The sequence below is a fragment of the Capricornis sumatraensis genome, chromosome 11, assembly GCF_032405125.1.
Source record: "Capricornis sumatraensis isolate serow.1 chromosome 11, serow.2, whole genome shotgun sequence".
Classification (NCBI taxonomy): Eukaryota; Metazoa; Chordata; class Mammalia; order Artiodactyla; family Bovidae; genus Capricornis; species Capricornis sumatraensis.
In genome coordinates this window covers 43,608,039-43,629,274 of record NC_091079.1, presented here as the reverse complement: position 1 = coordinate 43,629,274, position 21,236 = coordinate 43,608,039, and the positions used below count along the sequence as shown (strand labels likewise).

The 21,236-nt window shown below is 47.5% G+C and overlaps 1 protein-coding gene across 1 annotated transcript in view; it reads right to left on the bottom strand.

Moving 5' to 3' along the window:
- Positions 1 to 4,071: 4,071 nt before the first annotated feature.
- FAM110B (family with sequence similarity 110 member B) overlaps positions 4,072 to 21,236 on the bottom strand; it is a 111,623-nt gene continuing 94,458 nt past the window's right edge. The window contains exon 3 of the mRNA XM_068983921.1: positions 4,072 to 6,803. Within this exon, the coding sequence (XP_068840022.1) occupies positions 5,339 to 6,490 (1,152 nt within the window). The 5' untranslated portion in view covers positions 6,491 to 6,803 and the 3' untranslated portion in view covers positions 4,072 to 5,338. The remainder of the gene's footprint in view (positions 6,804 to 21,236) is intronic.

Genomic DNA, 21,236 nt, shown 5'->3' with positions numbered 1-21,236 from the left:
AGGGCTAAGTGGACAAGGCAGGTTGGACACTTCAAAAATCTCGGTGAGATGAGTTGTCTTTTCTAAGTGAAGACTCTCCTTTCTTCTGGAATGCCTTCTGCTGTTCATTCCTTCCCGGGGCACCTCCTGGTCAGTGTACACTGTGCATCCCTGAGGCTGGGATAGGGGAGCGATGCCAAATCACCCCATCATCCAAATGTGTCTCCTGATCCTTGAATTGCAGCCAGACCTTTCCCTCCACTGTTTGCCCTTCTTCAAGTCCTTGACCAAAATAGAAGAATGGGGCTTCAAAACGGCTCACTCAGAGCTGAAAGAATGCGACTCTACAGCTTCATCTCTTTGAACTCAGTGGATTGAAGTCTTAAAAAAAATTATCGGTTACCATTTGCTAAGAGTGAAATTGCTGAAAATCTGACTGTCTTGAGACATGCTTGTGCACACAGGCGGCAGATAAAATTATCAAGATAAATTTAAGGGTGCTTTGGTTTTTAAGTACAACACACCCAGTCTGCCTGTCCTGGTCCTGAGCTGGGCTGTAAGAATCACAGAATTGATTTCCAGAGCAGAGCAGGAATCACAGAACTGAGTCCCAGTTTCCTTCTGTCACTTACTTCCTCTGGGATCTTGCTTAAGGAGCTTAATCTCCATGGATCTGATGTTCATCACTTCTAAAATGGGACAGTAACTACCACCTTGGGTTCATTGTAACATTCATAACATTTATGTAAGCAGAATCTGACTTAAATGTGATAGCTTAAAAGTATCAAGCCAACATTCAATGAGATCTGCTTTATACCCTGGGCTTCTATGCCCAATTCTTGGGCCATAGTTCACATGATAACCATCAGAGATTTGTGAATTTATTGGGAGGTTCCACCTCTGTCCCCAGGCAGAAAATAAAATATTCTGGGGAAAGTATACCGTCTCAAAATTCACAGAGAGGCACCCACGTAGTCCAGCAAAGGCTGGGGCCGTGGTGGTCATGACAAAAATCGTATCTAACAGGAAAAGGCAATTCTGAAACTAAAAAAAAAGAAACAAAAAACCTCACTGCTTGGTAGCTGAGTCTACAAGGCCAAGGAGGGAAAGGAAAGCATCCCTCACAGAATGAAGAGTCCCAGGAACTCAGCAGTAGTGGTGATATTTATGAAAGTAAGTCCACATGGACGTCCCCAGCAGTTGAATGGTTAGGACTTCATCTTCCAGGGCAGGGGTGCAGGTTTGATCCCTGGTCAGGGAACTAAGATCCCACATACATCTGAGCCAAGAAACCGAAACAAGAAGCAATACTATAACATATTCAATAAAGACTTTAAAAAAAGTCCACATTTAAAAAAACTTAAAAAAACCCACAAAGCCCACAAATTCTTTGATCTTCGTTCTTTTAGAACAGTGGAGCCTCCTTCTCCTCTTCATGAGTGTGGACTGTGTTTGGTGATACTCTCCTGATGAGCTGGGCATGGTGGAGGTGTGTGACTTGGCTTCTTCCCTGCCCAGGTCACTCTCTCAGGGAGAGTGGGGAGCCAGCTACCACGCTGTAAGGACTCCTGCTGATACCATGTGAGCTCTCCTAGAAGCCTCAGTTCAAGCCTTCAGATGATGCAGCCCTGGCTGACACCTCTCTGCAGCCTGATTAGACAGCTTGGGCCAGAACCATCTGGCTAAGCCTTGCCAGGATCCCTGATCCACAGAAACCAAGATAACAAATACTTACTGTCTTAAGTGGCTGAATAGTAGGGAAATTTGTTAGCAGCCATCGATCACTGAGTGTGTTAGTTGCTCAGTCTTGTCTGACTCTTTGTGACCCCCATGGACTGTAACCCACCAGGGTCCGCTGTCCATGGTATTTCCCAGGCAAGAATACTGGAATGGGTAGCCATTCCCTTTTCCAGGGGATCTTTCCAACCCAGGGATTGAACCCCGGTCACCTGCACTGCAGACAGATTCTCTACTGTCTGAGTCACCATTACCACCACATAGATATAGATAGATCCCTGATGCAGTGGTTAAAAAGTCCCCAGTGAAAACTTCGGTTTGGTTGGAGCCCAGAGGCCTAGGCTTGGTAGCTAAAAGAGACACAGAACCTGAGGCCTGACAGCGAGATGCCTGACAATCTTGTTAAGAAGTTAGGATTAATCCTGTTAGCAAGTTATTGGAAGGATGTTTTTACTTAGAAGAATGACATGAACAGAGTTGATTACAATATCCTTGGCAAGAAATGAGATGGGTAGAGGCTGACTGGGTAGAGGGGGACCTCCAGTTAGAAAGTTGTAGGAATAACAGTGCAGTCAAGAGAAGAGGGCCTGAATAGAGTCAATGATAGAGGAGGTGGGTATGGGAGGATTTCTTTCTGCTGCTTTGCAGAAAGAAACAACTAGTCTCTAGGGCCAGCTAGTGCAATCCTGCGTCACTCTACACTGTGTGGGGGAATAAAAGTGGGCTGAACTATATTACAGCCCTATATTCACACAAACAGTGTCATCACACATGCATACACACTATCAATATACTTACACCCATGAACTAAAAGAAGTGAGCATTTTGCAAAAAGGACTTCACAATTAGGAAATGGCTTACTCTTGGATTTAATGTGAAGCATTTGAAATCATCCTTTATAGAAGCTCTAATTTCAAGGACAAAAAGAAAATAAGATATTCCCAAGTTCCATAAGAACCCAAAGCCTCACATTTGTTCATGGTATAAAGGCCACAGATGATTAGACTGAACAATAGTGGGGTGAGTTATAGGTTTGTTGGAACACAGGTTAAGGTGGTTTTGAAGCACTGGAAGAACTTAAACAAAATTTATAACTAAAACAGCATAGGCAGTGATATTAAATTTGCCAAGCCCTCATCTCCCAACAACACCAGTTACTTTAGGAAAGTAACATCTATCTTTGGTATTTCAATAGCCCCAGAAAGAAATGGGTACATAAATACTAAAGCCATGAATATTTTAAATGGCTTCATTTCTACCCAAATGATGAAGGAAGGAAATGTGTATGTATATAAATATTAAGCTTTCATCCTGTTATCTTTAATCCATTCTACCATCACCACTCATAGCAGTATTTCAGACTCTTCTGGCAAGTAGAGTTCTAGTTGAACTAAAATTAAGAAGAGAACCAGAAAAGTTCAAAACCAGTAGAGAGTCAAAGAACCAAGTCTGATTTTCAAAGGAAAATGTTGGTGAGTGTAAAAGTTGGGAATTATATTGTTTCTGAAACTTTAAAAATAATCTTCTTTTACATGTTATATGGAACATTTAAAAATGTTAATCTTCAAATAACTTGATTCATTAAATAGCTGTTGAATACTCAATGTCCTATTAATAACAGGAGATAAGACACGTCCACTGGCAGGAATAATACTTCACTAGAATGAAAATTCAAGTGAAAATCTAAGTTCCTTGAGGCAGATACCGTGCTGTTGACCACAGCAGTCTTGGGTCAATGGTAAGGCCTGAAAAGGGAATCACTCATCATATACCCTTTTGATAGAGGAATGAATGAATGAATGGACTACTATATAAACACATGTAACATTAATGATCTTGGGTTTGGTCAAATAAGAACAAGGCTATAAATTTCAAAGGTATGTCTCCACTGTCAGAACTCCACTGTCAGAAGTTGTAACAAATAATTACAACTTAAGAGTTTGGTGGAAGATGTGAAATATCCGATTTTAAGAAAAGATTAAAAAAAAACTGGAAGTTGTGAACTAAGCAGCAGCAGCAGATTTTAGAAACCTCGATGAAATTATTTTAGCAAAAAGCACACTGATCTAACTACAATGAAGAATACAGCTGTTCAGAATAATTGTGATATGGTGAATATAACTTAATGAAATGCTGTTTCTTCAAGGCCCTCAAAAGTCTCCTTCTGGTCCAAAGTGAAACTTCTGTTGAGGGAGTGAAGGAAAAGACAAAGAGAAACCACCACCATGGAGCCTGCACCAGAGCTATTTATTAAGTAACATTTCTTTTTTCTTCTTAAAGATTTCATAAACAACTGAAGTATGTACAAAGTCTTACAGCATTTACAGCATAAAAAGTGTCCTATGAGCTGATGAAGGCTAAGGCAGTGCTGCTGGGAGCTCCAGGGCGTGTCTACAAGAGCGAGGAAGCCGAGCATCCCAGGTGGACCCCTTGGCTACTGCAGGATGACTGTCAGCTGAGGGACAGCCAACTAGACCACCTGTAGGACAGGTTATGGGGGAACAAGCTGATATGCAGCCCTACGGATCTTCGGATTGAAAAGCTACACAGAGTCATGTTTCAAGCTCCCTGCAGCCTCACAGGTTAACATATGCATGAGGACATAGTCATGCTGCCCAGATCTGGTTCAGCTACCAAAGGTACTGACTTCTGAAGAGAAGGCTCTAAACTGATATGGCTGGCATTTCCATTTGTGTTCAGTGGTCTTCAGGTAGTTTCTACCACCCAAGCCCCACTCCCCTCTCCCAGATAAAACAATTACAACAAAGGGAAGGAGAATCCACTTGGAATTCTCAACTGAAAAACCATCTTTAAAAAAAATTCAGTATCAGCTTTAGGGTGGCCAGTTCTGTCAAATGATTGATAGTCAAAAATTTTTAAATCAACCCAAATCAGATCAATAGCAACAAGCCCCTCTTAACACCCCACCTCCTGATTTAATCCCCTTCATTGTATCTGATTGTCTTTCCTTGGGGTCAGTATTACACAGAACCATCAACGTTTATACACCAAATCAGACACAGAACATATGTGTCCCCAACCATTACTTGTGTAAATGGCAAGAGGACTGTCAATAATAAATGACACCGGATTCCCCACCTTTCTCAGAAAGCCCAGCCCGGTTCTCTCTGGGATCCCTCACTATCTGTTTGATAGCAGAGCCCATTTATTTTCCCGTTTGGGTCTCACATGTAGGCAAATAGGCTTTTTTTTTTAAATTCAAAAAGATGTTACTCCCAACTTAAAAGCCAGTTGATAAAACCTTTAATTAAGACACCATAGCGCGGGATATAAAAACACTAGAACCACATAAATATTGAAGAAGTTGTATACCGTTTTCCGTGTAAACAGTTTTGCCAAAGATCGAAGCCCTAAATTAGGATGTGGCCTGACACTTTGGGGCGGGTGACGCGCGACCGGCCAGGCTCTGCAGCGATGGTAGCCGAGGACGCCAGGTCAGTCCCCGTGTTGGCGGGCATGCAACTGGAAAGACATTGCACAACAAGCAACACAAAGAGAGTGGAGAAGCTCACAACACTTCAAGGAGACCTCACAACCTTCACAAGTGCCGAGGCGCGGACAGAGACCGCCCCCTGCCTCCCTCCGGGCGCGCTGCTGCCTCTTACACGTGGGACACCTTCTGCGACTCCCTGGCCTGTTTGATGCTGTACAACCACTTGATAATGCGCGCGTTCCTCTCGATGGCGGAGATGCCGTAGGGCACCCGGTCATTGGCACTGTCATCGTTCCTAAGGTCACTGTTACTGTCCTGAGACTGTTCGCAGTCCGAGCTGATCATGCTGGCGCTGCGGAAGTTGAGCGAGATGATGTCCGAGTTGGCCCGCGCGAAGTTCTCCATGCCCAGATTCTCCAGCTCCTCTGGATCCAGTCCGCAGTAGTTGAAGAAGCGCTCCACGTCGGCGTCCACGCGGAAATACCTGTCGCTCAGGTCCGACTTGGAGCGCTGCAGCGAGGGTCTCCGGCCCACCCCGCCGGCCGGCTCGGCCGCCTCGGCCTCGGGGGACTTCACTGCGGCCGGGGCGGCCACCTTGGGCTTGGGGGGCAGCGGCGGGGCGGAACTGCTGCAGGGGAGGATGGCCTTTAGGGGCCTGGCCCCGGGCCCCTGGCGGATGTCCGAGGAGCTGTGCGACACGTGCAGAAAGGCGTCGGCGTCGGCGGCGGCGGAAGAGGCGGGCTCGGGCGGCCGGCGGCCCACGTGCGAGCCGCCCTCCTGGGGGCTGCCCCGGCCCGGCGCGGGCCGCGCGCGCAGCGACTCGGCGAACGAGTGCCGGTGCAGCTCGGCCGCGTCAGCCCGGGGCGCCGGCCAGTTCCTCGCGCTGTGCTTGTGGCCCGAGCCCGTGCTCGAGCCTTCGGAGCTGTTGAGAATGTTCTTGAGGATCTCCAGCTTCAGGGTCTCGCGAGGCGCGCCCCCCTCGCTCTTGGCGCCGCCGCCGCCTCCGCCGCCGCCGCCGAAGCCCTTGAGCGTGGGGCTGCCGAGCGCGCGCTTGGCGGCGGGGCACACTGGGGGCTTGGCCAGCACCGCAGGCTTCACGGGCTCCTGCTTGGCGTTGATGACCTCCTGGCTCTTGACGTACTTGGCCTTGTCGGCCTCCAGCCGCTCCACGGCGCTGAGTCTCTTGGGGTTGGGCTCCGCCTGGCGGCGAAAGTAGTCGGGCCCCTTGTTGAGGATGCGCAGGGGCACGGCCGACGTGAAGGTGCCGGCGGGGCTGACCGGCTTCACCATGCTACCTGTCTGTAGGCTCTCCGTGGGCATGGCGGGCACTCTCTCCCCGGCGGCCGTGGTGGATGCTCGTGTGCGCGCCTCCGGATGCGCCGGGCAGACACATGTGCGGGCGGCACAAAGCGCAGCGGATGGTCCGGAACCGAGGGTCAGCGGCGGCGGCAGCGCCTCATCTCCCGCTCGGTCACCGCCCCGGGACTCTAATCCCCTCGCCCCCTCGCCGGCCGGCCGGTGCAGAGAGGCAACCAACCCCCAAGTTTCTTTAATCGGGCCTCGCCGCCTCCTTTCTCCTCCCCGAAGGATGTGGGAGTCTCCTCCAGGTCTTTGTGTTCAACTGCAGGCAGAGCTGAAACACACAACAACCAACCGCGGGTTAGGATGGGCGAGTGACATCACGGCTGTAGCAACAGCGAAGCCGCGCGCCCCCGCCCCGCCGCCCCCGCCCCGGGGTGCCCCCGCCAGCCCGGGAGGGAGGTGATCCCGGCGGCCGCACGGGCCCCCGCCGCCCGCGCCCGGCGCTCGGAGGCCGGCGCAGCTCCGGAAAAAGAGCGGCGGAGGGTTCCCACGCGCCAACTCCTCCTGGCCCCTCCCCATCAGAGAGACCCGCCTCCCGATCACGCCCGGCCCGGCATCACTTAAACCCAAACCCAGGAAACACGAGATGACAGTAGAAATGCTGGTCCGCAAAGCCCGGTTCCCAGTTCCTGACATGCCACTGGATTCCTGTGGCTCTCTTATCTGCTTAAGCTACAGTCTCGGTGACTTCCAAGATGCCTGTTTTGCAATGAAGCAAAACTTCTGACTTCTATCTCTCTAACTTTAACAAGAACCTAACACTTCAAAAACTTAAAAGATGGCAAGAAATGACAGTAATCACAAAACAGTTTTTAAAAAGTCAACATGTTTATCTTATTTTCGCTAACTAGTGTATTTGAAAACACCATCTCCTGTAAATGGAATGCGTACTAAGTTCATCTCATTCAATACAAGCTTATTTTAAACTAACCAAGCACCAAACAGACAAGAAAACCCCTAGCAATACTTCTACATCAACCATATAAAAAGATATTCTGATTATAAATGCTCCATAATTTTTCACACAATGGGCAGAAATCAACTGTTTTGTAGGTATTTTTCCAAGTCCCCCAGAGAAATAAGAAGGCAAGCTGAAAGTGTAAATCATACCTAAATATGTTACTTTATAGAAAACTTGTATAACAGTTAACATTCATGGGTCTTATTTATGGCCTTCTGAAAAACTTGACTCCCCCACCCCCCAGCCAAGACCACTACAGTGAAACACTTAATACTCCCAAGATAAATCTTTCTACTTAAAGAGATGGCAGTAACAGACCACTTACCTGTCTCCTGAGAAACCTGTACATGAGTCAGGAAGCAACAGTTAGAACCAGACATGGAACAATTGACTGGTTCAAAATTGGGAAAAAAATATGACAAGCCTATATATTGTCACCCTGCTTATTTAACATATGCAGAGTGCATCATGTGAAATGCCCAGATGGATGAATCACAGGCTGGAATCAAGCTTACCAGGAGAAACATCAACAACCTCAGATATGCAAATGATACCACTCTAATGGCAGAAAGTAAAGAAGAACTAAAGAGCCTCTTGATGAGGGACTGAGAAAGCTAGCTTGAAACTCAACATTAGAAAAAATTAAGATCATGGCATCTGGTTCCATCACTTCATGGCAAACAGAAAGGGAAAGAGTAGAAGCAGTGACAGATTTTATTTTCTTGGGCTTCACAATCACTGCAGATGGTGACTGCAGGCATGAACTTAAAAGACACTTGTCCCTTGGAAGGAAAGCTGTGACAAACCTGGACAGCATATTAAAAAGCAGAGACATCATTTTGCTGTCAAAGGTCCGTTTAGTCAAAGCTATGGTTTTTCCAGCAGTCATGTATGGACATGAGATTTGGACCATAAAGAAGGCTGAGCACAGAAGAATCGATGCTGGATGTGTGGTGCTGGAGAAGACTCTTGAGAGTCACCTGGATTGCAAGGAGATCAAATTAGTCCATCCTAAAGGAAATCAATCCTGAATATTCATTGGAAGGAGTGATGATGAAGCTGAAGCTCTAGTACTTTGGGCATCTGAAGCAAAGAGCCGACTTATTGGAAAAGACCCTGATGCTGGGAAAGACTGAGGGCAGGAGAACAAGGTGACAGAGGGCCAGATGGTTAGATGGCATCACCGATTCAATGGACTGAATTTGAGCAAACTCTGGGAGATACTGGAGGACAGGGAAGCCTGGCGTGCTGCAGTTCATGGGGTGGCAAAGAGTCAGACATGACTTAGCGTGCTAACTACTACTCAGCACATGATACAGTGTCACACCTATCTCTGCAGCCCTCTGAACACCAATGACCTCTCTGTCACTGCTGGCAGAGAACACTGATGAGTGAGCGCATCAGCATTCCAAAAACTGGTTTAGACCCACTCAGCAACGTTGGTTATAATTAGGAGTATTAAGAGAGTAAGTACTTAACTAACATGCTGCTGCTGCTGCTAAGTCACTTCAGTCGTGTCCGACTCTGTGTTACCCCATGGACGGCAGCCCACCAGGCTCCCTCGTCCCTGGAATTCTCCAGGCAAGAACACTGGAGTGGGTTGCCATTTCCTTCTCCAATGCATGAAAGTGAAAAGTGAAAGTGAAGTCGCTCAGTCGTGTCCAACTCTTAGCAACCCCATGGACTGCAGCCCACCAGGCTCCTCAGTCCATGGGATTTGCCAGGCAAGAGTACTGGAGTGGGGTGCCACTGCCTTACTGAAGCTAAAACTCCAATACTTTGGTCACCTGATTCGAAGAACTGACTCATTTGAAAAGACCCTGATGCTGGGGAAGATTGAAGGTGGGAGGAGAAGGGGATGACAGAGATGAGATGGTTGGATGGCATCACCGACTCAATGGGCATGTGTCTGAGTAAACTCTGGGAGTCGGTGATGAACAGGGAGGCCCGGCGTGCTGCAGTCCATGGGGTCACAAAGAGTCAGACACGACTGAGCGACTGAACTGAACTGATTCAACTAACATATCCAGTAACTAATTTACAAAATAAATAAAGTGGTATTAGTATAAAAAAAAATCAGAGCTACCCCTCGTCCGAGGTCAGGGGTGGCAGCCCAAAGGAGCTACCCCACGTCTGAGGTCAGGGGCAGCTGCCAAGAGGAGCTACCCCATGTTTGAGGAATGGTAGCTGTGCAGGCACAGGAGAGCCAAGAGGAACTACTCCACGTTCAAGGTCAGGAAGGGTGACCTCGTCCAGGGTAAGGAGCAGCCATGAAGAGATATCCCATGTCCAAGGTAAGAGAAACCCAACTAAGATGGTAGGTGTTACGAGAGCATCAGAAGGCTGCTGCTGCTGCTAAGTCGCTTCAGCCGTGTCCGACTCTGTGCGACCCCATAGACGGCAGCCCACCAGGCTCCCCCGTCCCTGGGATTTTCCAGGCAAGAACACTGGAGTGGGTTGCCATTTCCTTCTCCAGTGCATGAAAGTGAAAAGTGAAAGTGAAGTCGCGCAGTCGTGCCTGACTCTAGCGACCCCATGGACTGCAGCCCACCAGGCTCCTCCGTCCATGGGATTTTCCAGGCAAAAGTACTGGAGTGGGGTGCCATCGCCTTCTCCACATCAGAAGGCAGACAACACTGAAACCATAATCACAGAAGACTAGCCAATCTGATTGCGTGGACCACAGCCTTGTCTAACTCAATGAAACCAAGCCATGCTGTGTGGGGCCACCCAAGACAGGTGGGTCATGGTGGAGAGGTCTGACAGAATGTGGTCTACTGGAGAAGGGAATGGCAAACCACTTCAGTATTCTTGCCTTGAGAACCCCATGAACAGTATGAAAAGGCAAAATGATAGGATACTGAAAGAGGAACTCCCTAGGTCAGTAAGTGCCCAATATACTATTGGAGATCAGTGGAGAAATAACTCCAGAAGGAATGAAGGGATGCAGCCAAGGCAAAAACAATACCCAGCTGTGGATATGACTGGTGACATAAGCAAGGCCCGATGCTGTAAGAGCAATATTGCATAGGAACCTGGAATGTCAGGTCCATGAATCAAGGCAAATTGGAAGTGGTCAAGCAGGAGATGGCAAGAGTGAACGTCTACATTCTGGGAATCAGCGAACTGAAATGGACAGGAATGGGTGAATTTAACTCAGATGACCATTATATATACTACTGTGGGCAGGAATCCCTTAGAAGAAATGGAGTAGCCATCATGGTAAACAAAAGAGTCAGAAATGCAGTACTTGGATGCAACCTCAAAAACGACAGAATGATCTCTGTTCGTTTCCAAGGCAAACAATTCAATATCACGGTAATCCAAGCCTATGCCCCAACCAGTAATGCTGAAGAAGCTGAAGTGAAACGGTTCTATGAAGACCTACAAGTCCTTTTAGAACTAACACCCCAAAAAGATGTCCTTTTCATCATAGGGGACTGGAATGCAGAAGTAGGAAGTCAAGAAACACCTGGGGTAACAGGCAAATTTGGCCTTGGAGTAGAGAAAGAAGCAAGGCAAAGGCTAATAGAGTTTTGCCAAGAGAACACACTGGTCATAGCAAACACCCTCTTCCAACCACACAAGAGAAGACTCTACACATGGACATCACCAGATGGTCAACACCAAAATCAGATTGATTATATTCTATGCAGCCAAAGATGGAGAAGCTCTATACAGTCAGCAAAAACAAGACTGGGAGCTGACTGTGTTCAGATCATGAACTCCTTATTACCAAATTCAGACTTAAACTGAAGAAAGTAGGGAAAACCACTAGACCATTCAGATATGACCTAAATCAAATCCCTTATGATTATACAGTGGAAGTGAGAAATAGATTTAAGGGACTAGATCTGATAGACAGTGTGAACTAGCCTGATGAACTATGGATGCAAGTTTGTGACATTGTAGAGGAGACAGGGATCAAGACCATTCCCATGGAAAAGAAATGCAAAAAAGCAAAATGTCTGTCTGAGGAGGGCTTACAAATAGCTGTGAAAAAAAGAGAAGTGAAAAGCAAAGGAGAAAAGGAAAGATACAAGCATCTGAATGCAGAGTTCCAAAGAATAACAATGAGAGATAAGAAAGTCTTCCTCAGCAATCAATGCAAAGAAATAGAGGCAAACAACAGAATGGGAAAGACTAGAGATCTTTTCAAGAAAATTAGAGATACCAAGGGAACATTTCAGGCAAAGATGAGCTTGATAAAGGACAGAAATGGTATGGACCTACAGAAGCAGAAGATATTACAAATAGGTGGCAAGAATACATAGAAGAACTGTACAAAAAAGGTCTTCATGACCCAGATAATCACGATGGTGTGATCACTCACCTAGAGCCAGACATCCTGGAATGTGAAGTCAAGTGGGCCTTAGAAAGCATCACTATGAACAAAGCTAGTAGAGGTGATGGAATTCCAGTTGAGCTATTTCAAATCCTGAAAGATGATGCTGTGAAAGTGCTGCACTCAATATGCCAGCAAATTTGGAAAATTCAGCAATGGCCACAGGACTGGAAAAGGTCAGTTTTCATTCCAATCCCAAAGAAAGGCAATGCCAAAGAATGCTCAAACTACTGCACAACTGCACTCATCTAACATGCTAGTAAAGTAATGCTCAAAATTCTCCAAGCCAGGCTTCAGCAATACATGAACAGTGAACTTCCAGATGTTCAAGCTGGTTTTAGAAAAGGCAGAGGAACCAGAGATCAAATTGCCAACATCCGCTGGATCATGAAAAAGCAAGAGGGTTCCAGAAAAACATCTATTTCTGCTTTATTGACTATGCCAAAGCCTTTGACTGTGTGGATCACAATAAACTGTGGAAAATTCTGAAAGAGATGGCAATACCAGACCACCTGACCTGCCTCTTGAGAAACCTGTATGCAGGTCAGGAAGCAACAGTTAGAACTGTACATGGAACAACAGACTGGTTCCAAATAGGAAAAGGAGTATGTCAAGGCTGTATATTGTCACCCTGCTTATTTAACTTCTATGCAGAGTACATGATGAGAAACGCTGGGCTGGAAGAAGCACAAGCTGAAATCAAGATTGCTGGGAGAAATATCAATAACCTCAGATATGCAGATGACACCACCCTTATGGCAGAAAGTGAAGAGGAGCTAAAAAGCATCTTGATGAAAGTGAAAGAGGGGAGTGAAAAAGTTGACTTAAAGCTCAACATTCAGAAAACTAAGATCAGGGCATCTGGTCCCATCACTTCATGGAAAACAGATGGGGAAACAGTGTCAGACTTTATTTTTCTGGGCTCCAAAATCACTGCAGATGGTGAATGCAGCCATGAAGTTAAAAGATGCTTACTCCTTGGAAGCAAAGTTATGACCAACCTGGATAGCATATTCAAAACAGAGACATTACTTTGCCAACAAAGGTCCATCTAGTCAAGGCTATGGTTTTTCCAGTGGTCATGTATGGATGTGAGAGTAAGACTCTGAAGAAAGCTGAGTGCCAAAGAATTGATGCTTTTGAACTGTGGTGTTGGAGAAGACTCTGGAGAATCCCTTGGACTGCAAGGAGATCCAAGCAGTCCATGCTAAAGGAGATCAGTCATGGTTGTTCACTGGAAGGACTGATGCTGAAGGTGAAACTCCAACACTTTGGTCACCTCATGTGAAGAGTTGACTCATTGGAAAAGACTGATGCTGGGAGGGATTGTGGGCAGGAGGAGAAGGGGACGACAGAGGATGAGATGGCTGGATGGCATCAACGACTTGATGGACATGAGTTTGGGTAGACTCTGGGAGTTGGTGATGGACAGGGAGGCCTGGCGTGCTGCAATTCATGGGGTTGCAAAGAGTTGGACATGACTGAGCGACTGAACTGAGCTGAACTGAACTGAGTATAGAATCATCTGCTCTCATGGTAAGAAAAGAGAGTGTCCATTAAAATAAGCTTGGGTGGGGGCTGATAGTTGTCCTTAACATCTTTGAAAACTCCGTCTCTAAGAACACTCATCGTCATGTTTTGTTAGAGACCACTTTGGTGATCTGCAAATGGATTAATTCTAATAAAAATATTTTCCTATGCAAGATTTAAGATGCCCCAAGGCAATTCCTCCTAATGATTTCCTTTAATTGTGTGGTGCTATTATGATACTTCAATTTAGTTTTAGAAAACCATCTCCTCTCATGAAGATGAAGTAGGATTGTTTCTTTGAACATATTTTGAATGAAATGCCAGAGGAGTGAGGATTCCTCCTCAGAGCCTGTGGGTCTACTCAATCACTGCCTGGGTGAGCCTCCCCTATGGAGCCACTCCTCCACAGACGCGGTGGGGAGCCAGAGTAGGAGCGGAGTCTGGGCTCAGAGGCAACCCCACAGGACTGCCCCCAGGAAACCTGAGGGCCCCCAGGAGAGGCCTTGTTTCTCCTGAGCGTGTATAACATTTTCACTGCTTACCACTGCAGCTTCCAACACGTGTCTGTGGAAGGGACAGTGCTGGAAAGTTCAGGGGCAGAGTGAAGGAACTGACAGACATCTATGTCCATCAGCTTTGTGGCTAAGAACCACCGCAAACCTCCAGCAAGTGGAAAGATCACCCATCGGGTGATTGGGGCAGAGCCTGGGCCCCTTCCCCTGGGGCACTGCCTCCCCATCTGTGACATGAGTGCTTGGATGAGATCCCCACTACTCCTTCTCCCTCTAAAAACACGAGGTTCTGAGCAGCCAAGAATGAGTGCGTGAATAGTCACTTCAGTCATGTCCAACTCTATGGGACCCCATGGACTGAAGCCTACCAGGCTCCTCTGTGCATGGACTCTCTAGGCAAGAATACTGGAGTGGGCTGCCATTTCCTCCTTCAGGGGATCTTTCTCACCCAGCTTTCAAACCCATGTCTCTTAAGTCTCCTGCACTGGCAGCTGGGTTCTTTACCACTAGTGTCAACTGGGAAGCCCAAGAATGAGTGAATTATTTCCAGTTTGAAAAAGGGCCCATGGGAACACTGGCCTGTGACTAGACTGTTCTATGATTCCAGCACATACTGTTCTTATGGGAAGGTTTTTCACACAGTGAGTTGTAGTTATCACATAGTGTCCACTGGCACTAGAGTTCACTCTGGCCTACACAATAGTGTTCTTTTCTAAGTCCACCATATTTGGACTGGAACCCCCAAAATATCCACCCCAACTGACTTTCCAGCATGCCCACCTGTCTGCCCAGGGGGCTTTGGTACCATTCAAACTAAATGAGATTCATCCCTCTGCACTCTCAGGACTGAGGTCCCAGGACTCCCAGGCTATGTTGTAGGAAGCATTCCCCAGAAAGTGTGTCTTCCTTCCACCCTACCTTCTGTCTTCATGTAACAGAAACCCTGAGAATGGGTGAGCAGAGGCAGACAGTCTGAGGAGGGTTCCTCCAGGCATGCACAGAGGTGGAGTGGGCTGTGTGAGGGTAGCCGTTAGTAGACATAAAAGCAGCCTGAGAGGTTTGCCTTAGAGAAACAGTTATTATTTCCTTATGTTTCTAGCCCCTTTTCTGTCTTTGCTTCCCAGTTTCCCAAATAACAGTCAACACACTGATGATGTCTAGAGATGACTGTGGTCACAGTTGAAAAGTTTTAATTTAAACTCTAGGGATAGGGGGAAGGCATCTATAAGAAGCCTCGAAAGCCACAGAAAAAGCTGTAGGAACTGGTTGGGTTTAGGATAATGTGCTCAGTTGTGTTTGACTCTTTGTGACCCCACAGACTGTAGCTTGCCAGGCTCCTCTGTCCATGGGGTACTTCTGGCAAGAGTACTAGAATAGGTTGCCATTTCCTCCTCCAGAGGATCTTCCCAACCCAGGGATCAAACCTGCGTCTCTTGTGTTTCCTGTGTTGGCAGGTGGATTTTTTATGACTAGCACCACCTGGGAAGCCCCACATGGCACAATTGATGTTTCCTACCTATTTTAGTTGAAACACTGAACCTACTTCAAAAATAATGAAGGTGGCAAAGAGTGCGCCTTCTCTTAATCGTGTCATAATCCTTAATTCTGCTCTTTCACTTCTTGGTGCTTCAACAGCGCTGGCTGGCACAGAGTGCTATAGACCACCTGGTGTTTTGGAGTGTAGACTCACACTCAAGACACCCGGAAACCTGGAGTTACACTGTGATGTCACAGATGTGATAACCATGACCTGTGTTCATGAGGTGTGACCAGGCACAAGACCCTCTGCTGATGGCAGGCTCATTTGACCCTGATGTCAAGACAGGCCTGCAGGAGTGCCCGGGCACTGGTGGCAGCAGGCCTGGAGGGGGCTCTTTGCCTCTTCATCTTGTTTCAGGGGAGGAAAATTTGACCTCAGCCAAGTAGGGCTTCATCGACTAAAGTATCAATAATTATCCAGTCCCGCTTGATCCCTGGTGGACGGCTAAGGAGACAGAATAGCAGCCTGAGGGAAACTCCCGTTCACAGACCATTTTGCCTACATTCTACTCCACTGAATATTCATTGAGAATGTCATGAAAGCATAAAAAGAACTGGAGGAGAAAATGTCACAGAACCAGAGCGTAGGGCAGTTCTCTGAGTGAAGGCAACGTGAACTCAACAGCAGCCCAGCCCGGGGGGCATGGTGGGCGTAGCCCTCCCTGCCTGCTCCTTCCTGATGGAGAGGACCGGGCTGGAGGGGCCACGTTATCTATGTGGGGAGAGCTGAAGGGGTGCAGAGCCAGCTGGGGACAGAGGACACAGGGAGGAAGACAAAGTGGCTCCCTGCTGGCTCCAGTGATGCCTCTCAGACTTAGCTGTGCCTGTGCTTCTGGGAATCTGCCCGACACCCTGAGTCTGACTCAGCAGGTTGAGGTGAACCGCAGATTCTGCCTTTCTCACCAGACCCCAGGTGGTATCTGGGAAAAAGGTCCAGCCTTTGGGTGGAAGAGGAATGGGAAGGACTCTGAGTCCTGCATGGGTGAGTGTCAGAGTATGTCCTAGATACTGGCACAGAGGATGTGAGCCTGGCTTTCCGGGCTCTCACAGAGTAAAAGTCTATGGCTTTGGAGGCGTGGAAACAGCCATCCCAGCAAACTGAAACTTCACATCTGCCAGCTCCTCACTGGGTGGTTAGGTAAAGACCAGGATCTGAACTGATGGATGGGACATTGGGGAGACCCAGTACACTAGTCTCAGAGCATTTACAACCTGGGGGGCAGCGAGGGATAGAAAATGAGCTGATGTCCACACAGTTTATGTGGAAAATGCATAAAGCCAAATTCCTGTAACCCAGGCAACGTGCATCCCGTGACACTGAGGTCAGGCAGGTCATGGTGACTGTGGCCTCTGTGGAGGGGTCTCCAGCTACGGGGCTGCCACAGAGAATGGCCTTCATTTTTGATGCAGCAAACCCAGATCTCTGAGTGATGGCTCTTTATTTTAAAATTCAATCATGGGCCACACGCTCCTGGTAAGTAAGGAGAACCAGACAGTTAATACCTAACTGATCTTTAAACTGATCTTTAAACAAAGTCCTGGAGATGCAGCAAGGATCCTGGGGTGGACCACAATCTCTGATTTATAAGTAGAAGCTCCTTCAGTACATGAACACTGGTCATTTCTCATGTGTGTTATGGCAGAAGATAGGTAGAAACGGCTTTAAAGAGGGAGTTTGACTAATTCCACTCTGAGTCACCTCACATCTCAGTGTCTGGATCTCATCAATGAAAACGAAAATGTGTTGAATTTGGCGAGCTTGAAAATGCCTTCCGTTCAAACATTCAGACAGTATATTAAAAAGCAGAGACATCACTTTACAAACAAAGGTCCATATAGTCAAAGCTATGGTTTTCCCAGTAGTCATGTACGGATGTGAGAGCTGGATCTAGATAAGTCTGAGTGCTGAAGAATTGATAATTTCGAATTGTGGTACTAGAGAAGACTCTTGAGAGTCCCTTGGACTGCAAAGGCAAACTAGTCAATGCTAAAGAAAATCAATCCTGAATATTCATTGGAAGGACTGATGCTGAAGCTGAAGTTCCAGTATTTTGGGCACATGAAGAACTCACTGAAAGAGACCCTGATACTGGGAAAGACTGAAGGCAGGAGAAGAGAATGACAGAGGATGAGATGGTTGCATGGCACCACTGACTTAACGGACATGAGTTTGAGCAAGCTCTGGGAGATAGTTAAGGACCGGGAAGCCTGGCATGCTGCAGTCCATGGGATGCAAAGAGCTGGACACGACATAGCGACTGAACAACAGCAAACATTCTTGGAGGGAAAGAGCAAAGAAGCAGTTTACCTTTGAGGTCAAAAAGAGTTCTGGAAGAGTGACTCTTAGCTTCAGATCACAAAATGTTTACAATCCAAGTAAACATGTCCCATGTTGCTTCCCGGTTTTCTGGTAACAGCATTTGAGCCTACTGACATCAGCCGTTAAGATTCCAACTTGATTGGGGTGAACTTCATAACTGTAATCTTGGGTTTTTTTCATTTAAGAGCAGAGAAGCCTCACTGAAATAAGAATACAGTCTCCCATAACAGCATTAACTTTTGAATTCTTTATAAATGCAAGAGAAAAGCACTCAAAATCTAATGGTGCTTACGGAACCGTGGGCTGGGTTGAATCAATCCATTAGTACCTAGTGGCTGCGCAATTATGTATAAGATGTAAAGAAACAGGAACATCTTGACAATTTAGACAAAAGATTCAAAACACATACTATGACTATTAATTGAATAATGTTGATCAGTCTGGCAGAACTGTCAGAGTGCTGCCCCGCCCGCCACTTCTCGGAAGTCAGAAGACAGAGGAGGAGAGAACTGGATGGGGCGTCTTTCCTCAGGGCAGCTCTCCACGGAGTTCATGGTTCATCTGAGAAACTTGAAACACGCCCAGGGGTCAGTGCAGAGTGCTGAGCTGGGGGAGAGGGGTGCATGGTGACCGCCCTGCGGGAGTGAGACCAGGATGGACAGACTCTGCATTTCAGGCAGCGTAACGGGGGAGCCTTACAGGGTGATGATGCATTAGCAACAGGGTAAGGTGTGTCGTTGGGAGGGAGGGGCTGCGGGGAGAGGCCAGGATGAGAGGGGAGCAGAGCAGGGAGGCTGGGCAGAGCTGGCCTGGGGAGGGAGAGGCTCTAAGGGGTGACCCCCAGGGCACAACCTTTAGGCCTAGATGCTGTCTCTGCCCTGGAAGGGCTGAGCAGCCATGGGCAGGTCACTTCTCCATCCAGGGTCTCAGGTTTCCCATCTCTAAAATGGGCACAGTGATACTACCTACCTACTCAGGGAATTGAGAACGTTAAATAAGGGCATAGAGGCTCTTCTCATCCACATCACCCTCATGAGGCAGGTGTCTCTGGGGTTGGAGGGAAAACCGAATGATTTCAAGAGATGTTTTAAGACCTGCACTAGTCTGAACGTGGTATTGGGTCTACAGCCAAACCACCCTGAATGTGTCCCATCGTGTCTGAACGTGGCATCGGTCTGGCTGTGAAGGGTGAGGGGTGGCGGAGGATGATTCTGGGCTTCCTGCTCACACACTAGTCTAGCCTTTTCTCCTTCCCTTCTCTGCACCCCAGGCCTGAGCCCACGAGAACGGAACCAGCTGTGCACATCCACACATCTGCCCTCCCTCTGCTGAGATGACCCTAACCAGCGGGATTTCAGGAAACTCACCCTCTCCCTCATTCATATCGCAGCCAGCCAACAATATTGTGGTCATCACAAAATTATACTTAGATGCAAAATGTATTCCTAAATTCAGTGCTTAGTTCCGTGGGTTAAAGGAAGCCACGACACTGCATTTGGAGGACATTAACCTGCCCATTTTAATATGAATATGCCATGCTTGTCGTCCCCTTTTCTTTCCCCTCCCAATGCCATCCACTTTAGTAACTCCTTCTATGCTGTGAAAATAACTTGTGAAGAGTGCAATAGGAGAATTATAAAACTGAAAAGGTAAACGGTGGAGTAACAAAAGCACGTATCCAAAAAAGACTGAATTTGCACAAGATAAATCAAATGGAAACTAAGAAATGAGAGGCCCAGACATCTGGAAGCATTAAGTCCAAACCACTATCCTTTCGGCGGGACCTGTACTTTTTCAATTTCTGAGTGACGTGCCTCCTTGCTTATCGCCTGCTGCAATTCCTCAGCTCCTGGTGGCTGGATCTTCTCTCTTCTGACCTCAGCGTTGCCATCAGCAATCAGCTCCAAGCTGTAAAGGAAATCGTCTTCTGCCAAAAACATCCTCACTCTGAATATTCTCAGAAACCATGGAGTTGTCCTAATAACATTTCAGCTTTTGATTCCAGTATCCCAGTTTTTAGCCTACGCTTTCAGTTGGCTGGAGGTCTTCACACGCTACATAATAAAAGAATCCTTGCCCCTGCATTTTCATTACTTTGTTTTCACTTTCCACCTGTTGGGTAAACCATTTCTCTACTTTTTAGCAGGTCCTGTAAGCCTTGTTTCTTCTGACATCCATTCTGTGCAGCTGGAGGATAGAAACGCAGGTTGGAATACTGAAGAGATGCCAAGAGGCCAACTCTGCCTTCTCAGACCTTCATGGGTGTGGACCAAGGAGCAGAGCCCACCCTTGGGCTCTCCTAGGGTGTGCTGGGCACACGGTTGGGCAGCACACACTTGCACTGGTATTTGGATCAATGTGTGAAAATTAGACAGTCATGTACTGCGTTATGGAAATAGCCTCCAGGTGGCGCTGTGACCTGAGTGAGTCTGCAGGGAAGAGGGAAGAGGGTACAACTCATTACCCAGGAGCTTCCGGGCTTCCCTGTAGCTCAGCTGGTAAAAGAATCCGCCTGCAATGCAGGAGACCCCGGTTTGATTTCTGGGTTGGGAAGAACCCCTGGAGAAGGGATAGGCTACCCACTCCAGTACTGGGCTTCCCTGGTGGCTCAGCTTGTAAATAATCCACCCAAAATGGATTATGGGAGACCTGGGTTTGATCCCTGGGTTGGGAGGCTACCCACTGCAGTATTTTGGCCTAGAGAATTCAGTCCATCGGGTCACAAAGAGTCAGACATGACTGAGCGACTTTCACTTTCACTTTGGTGTGATGTCAGGGGCAAAGAAGGAGCAGAAGACATCACCTAAGGAGCCGGTACCAGGCCGCCTTGGCTCTCTGCTTAGAGCAGTGGTTTGGACCATGGCCTATGCCCACGCCCATCGCAAACAGGCTGAGGCTGGACTCGGGACCCCCTCACCCTTCCAGAAAGCCCAACACAGAGCCGATGGAGTCTGAGAGGGCTAGACCCAGGGTCTGTGCTGGACCCTCCACCCCAGGACACAGGCCAGAGGAAGCTGCGTTTCCACCCGTACAAAGTGCTGGTTTTCTGGGCCACACGAGTACTTGGGGAAAGGTGTTCTAGGGTTATCTTAAAAGAAGAAGAAAAAAAAAAAATTTTTTTAATGTGGACCATTCTTCAAGTCTTTATTAATTTGTTACAGTATTGCTTCTGTTTTATATTTTGGTTTGTTGGCTACAAGGCATGTGAGATCTTAGCTCCCCAGCTATGGATTGAACCCACACCCCTTGCATTGGAAGGCAAAGTCTTAACCACTGGATCACCAGGAAAGTCCCAGTCTAGGGTTATCTTAAAAGGAACTGAGGCCAGAGAGCCCTGCACTGAGGGGAGGCTGTGAGCACCGCCAGAGTTGGGAGACATGTGGCTGCTCCTCAGGGAACCCAAAAGCTCCCAAAGAGATGCAGTTCCAGGCTCCCCCATGTGTGGGGACATGAGGTGACACAGCCAAGGAGAAGACCCTGCCATCTTCACAGACCTG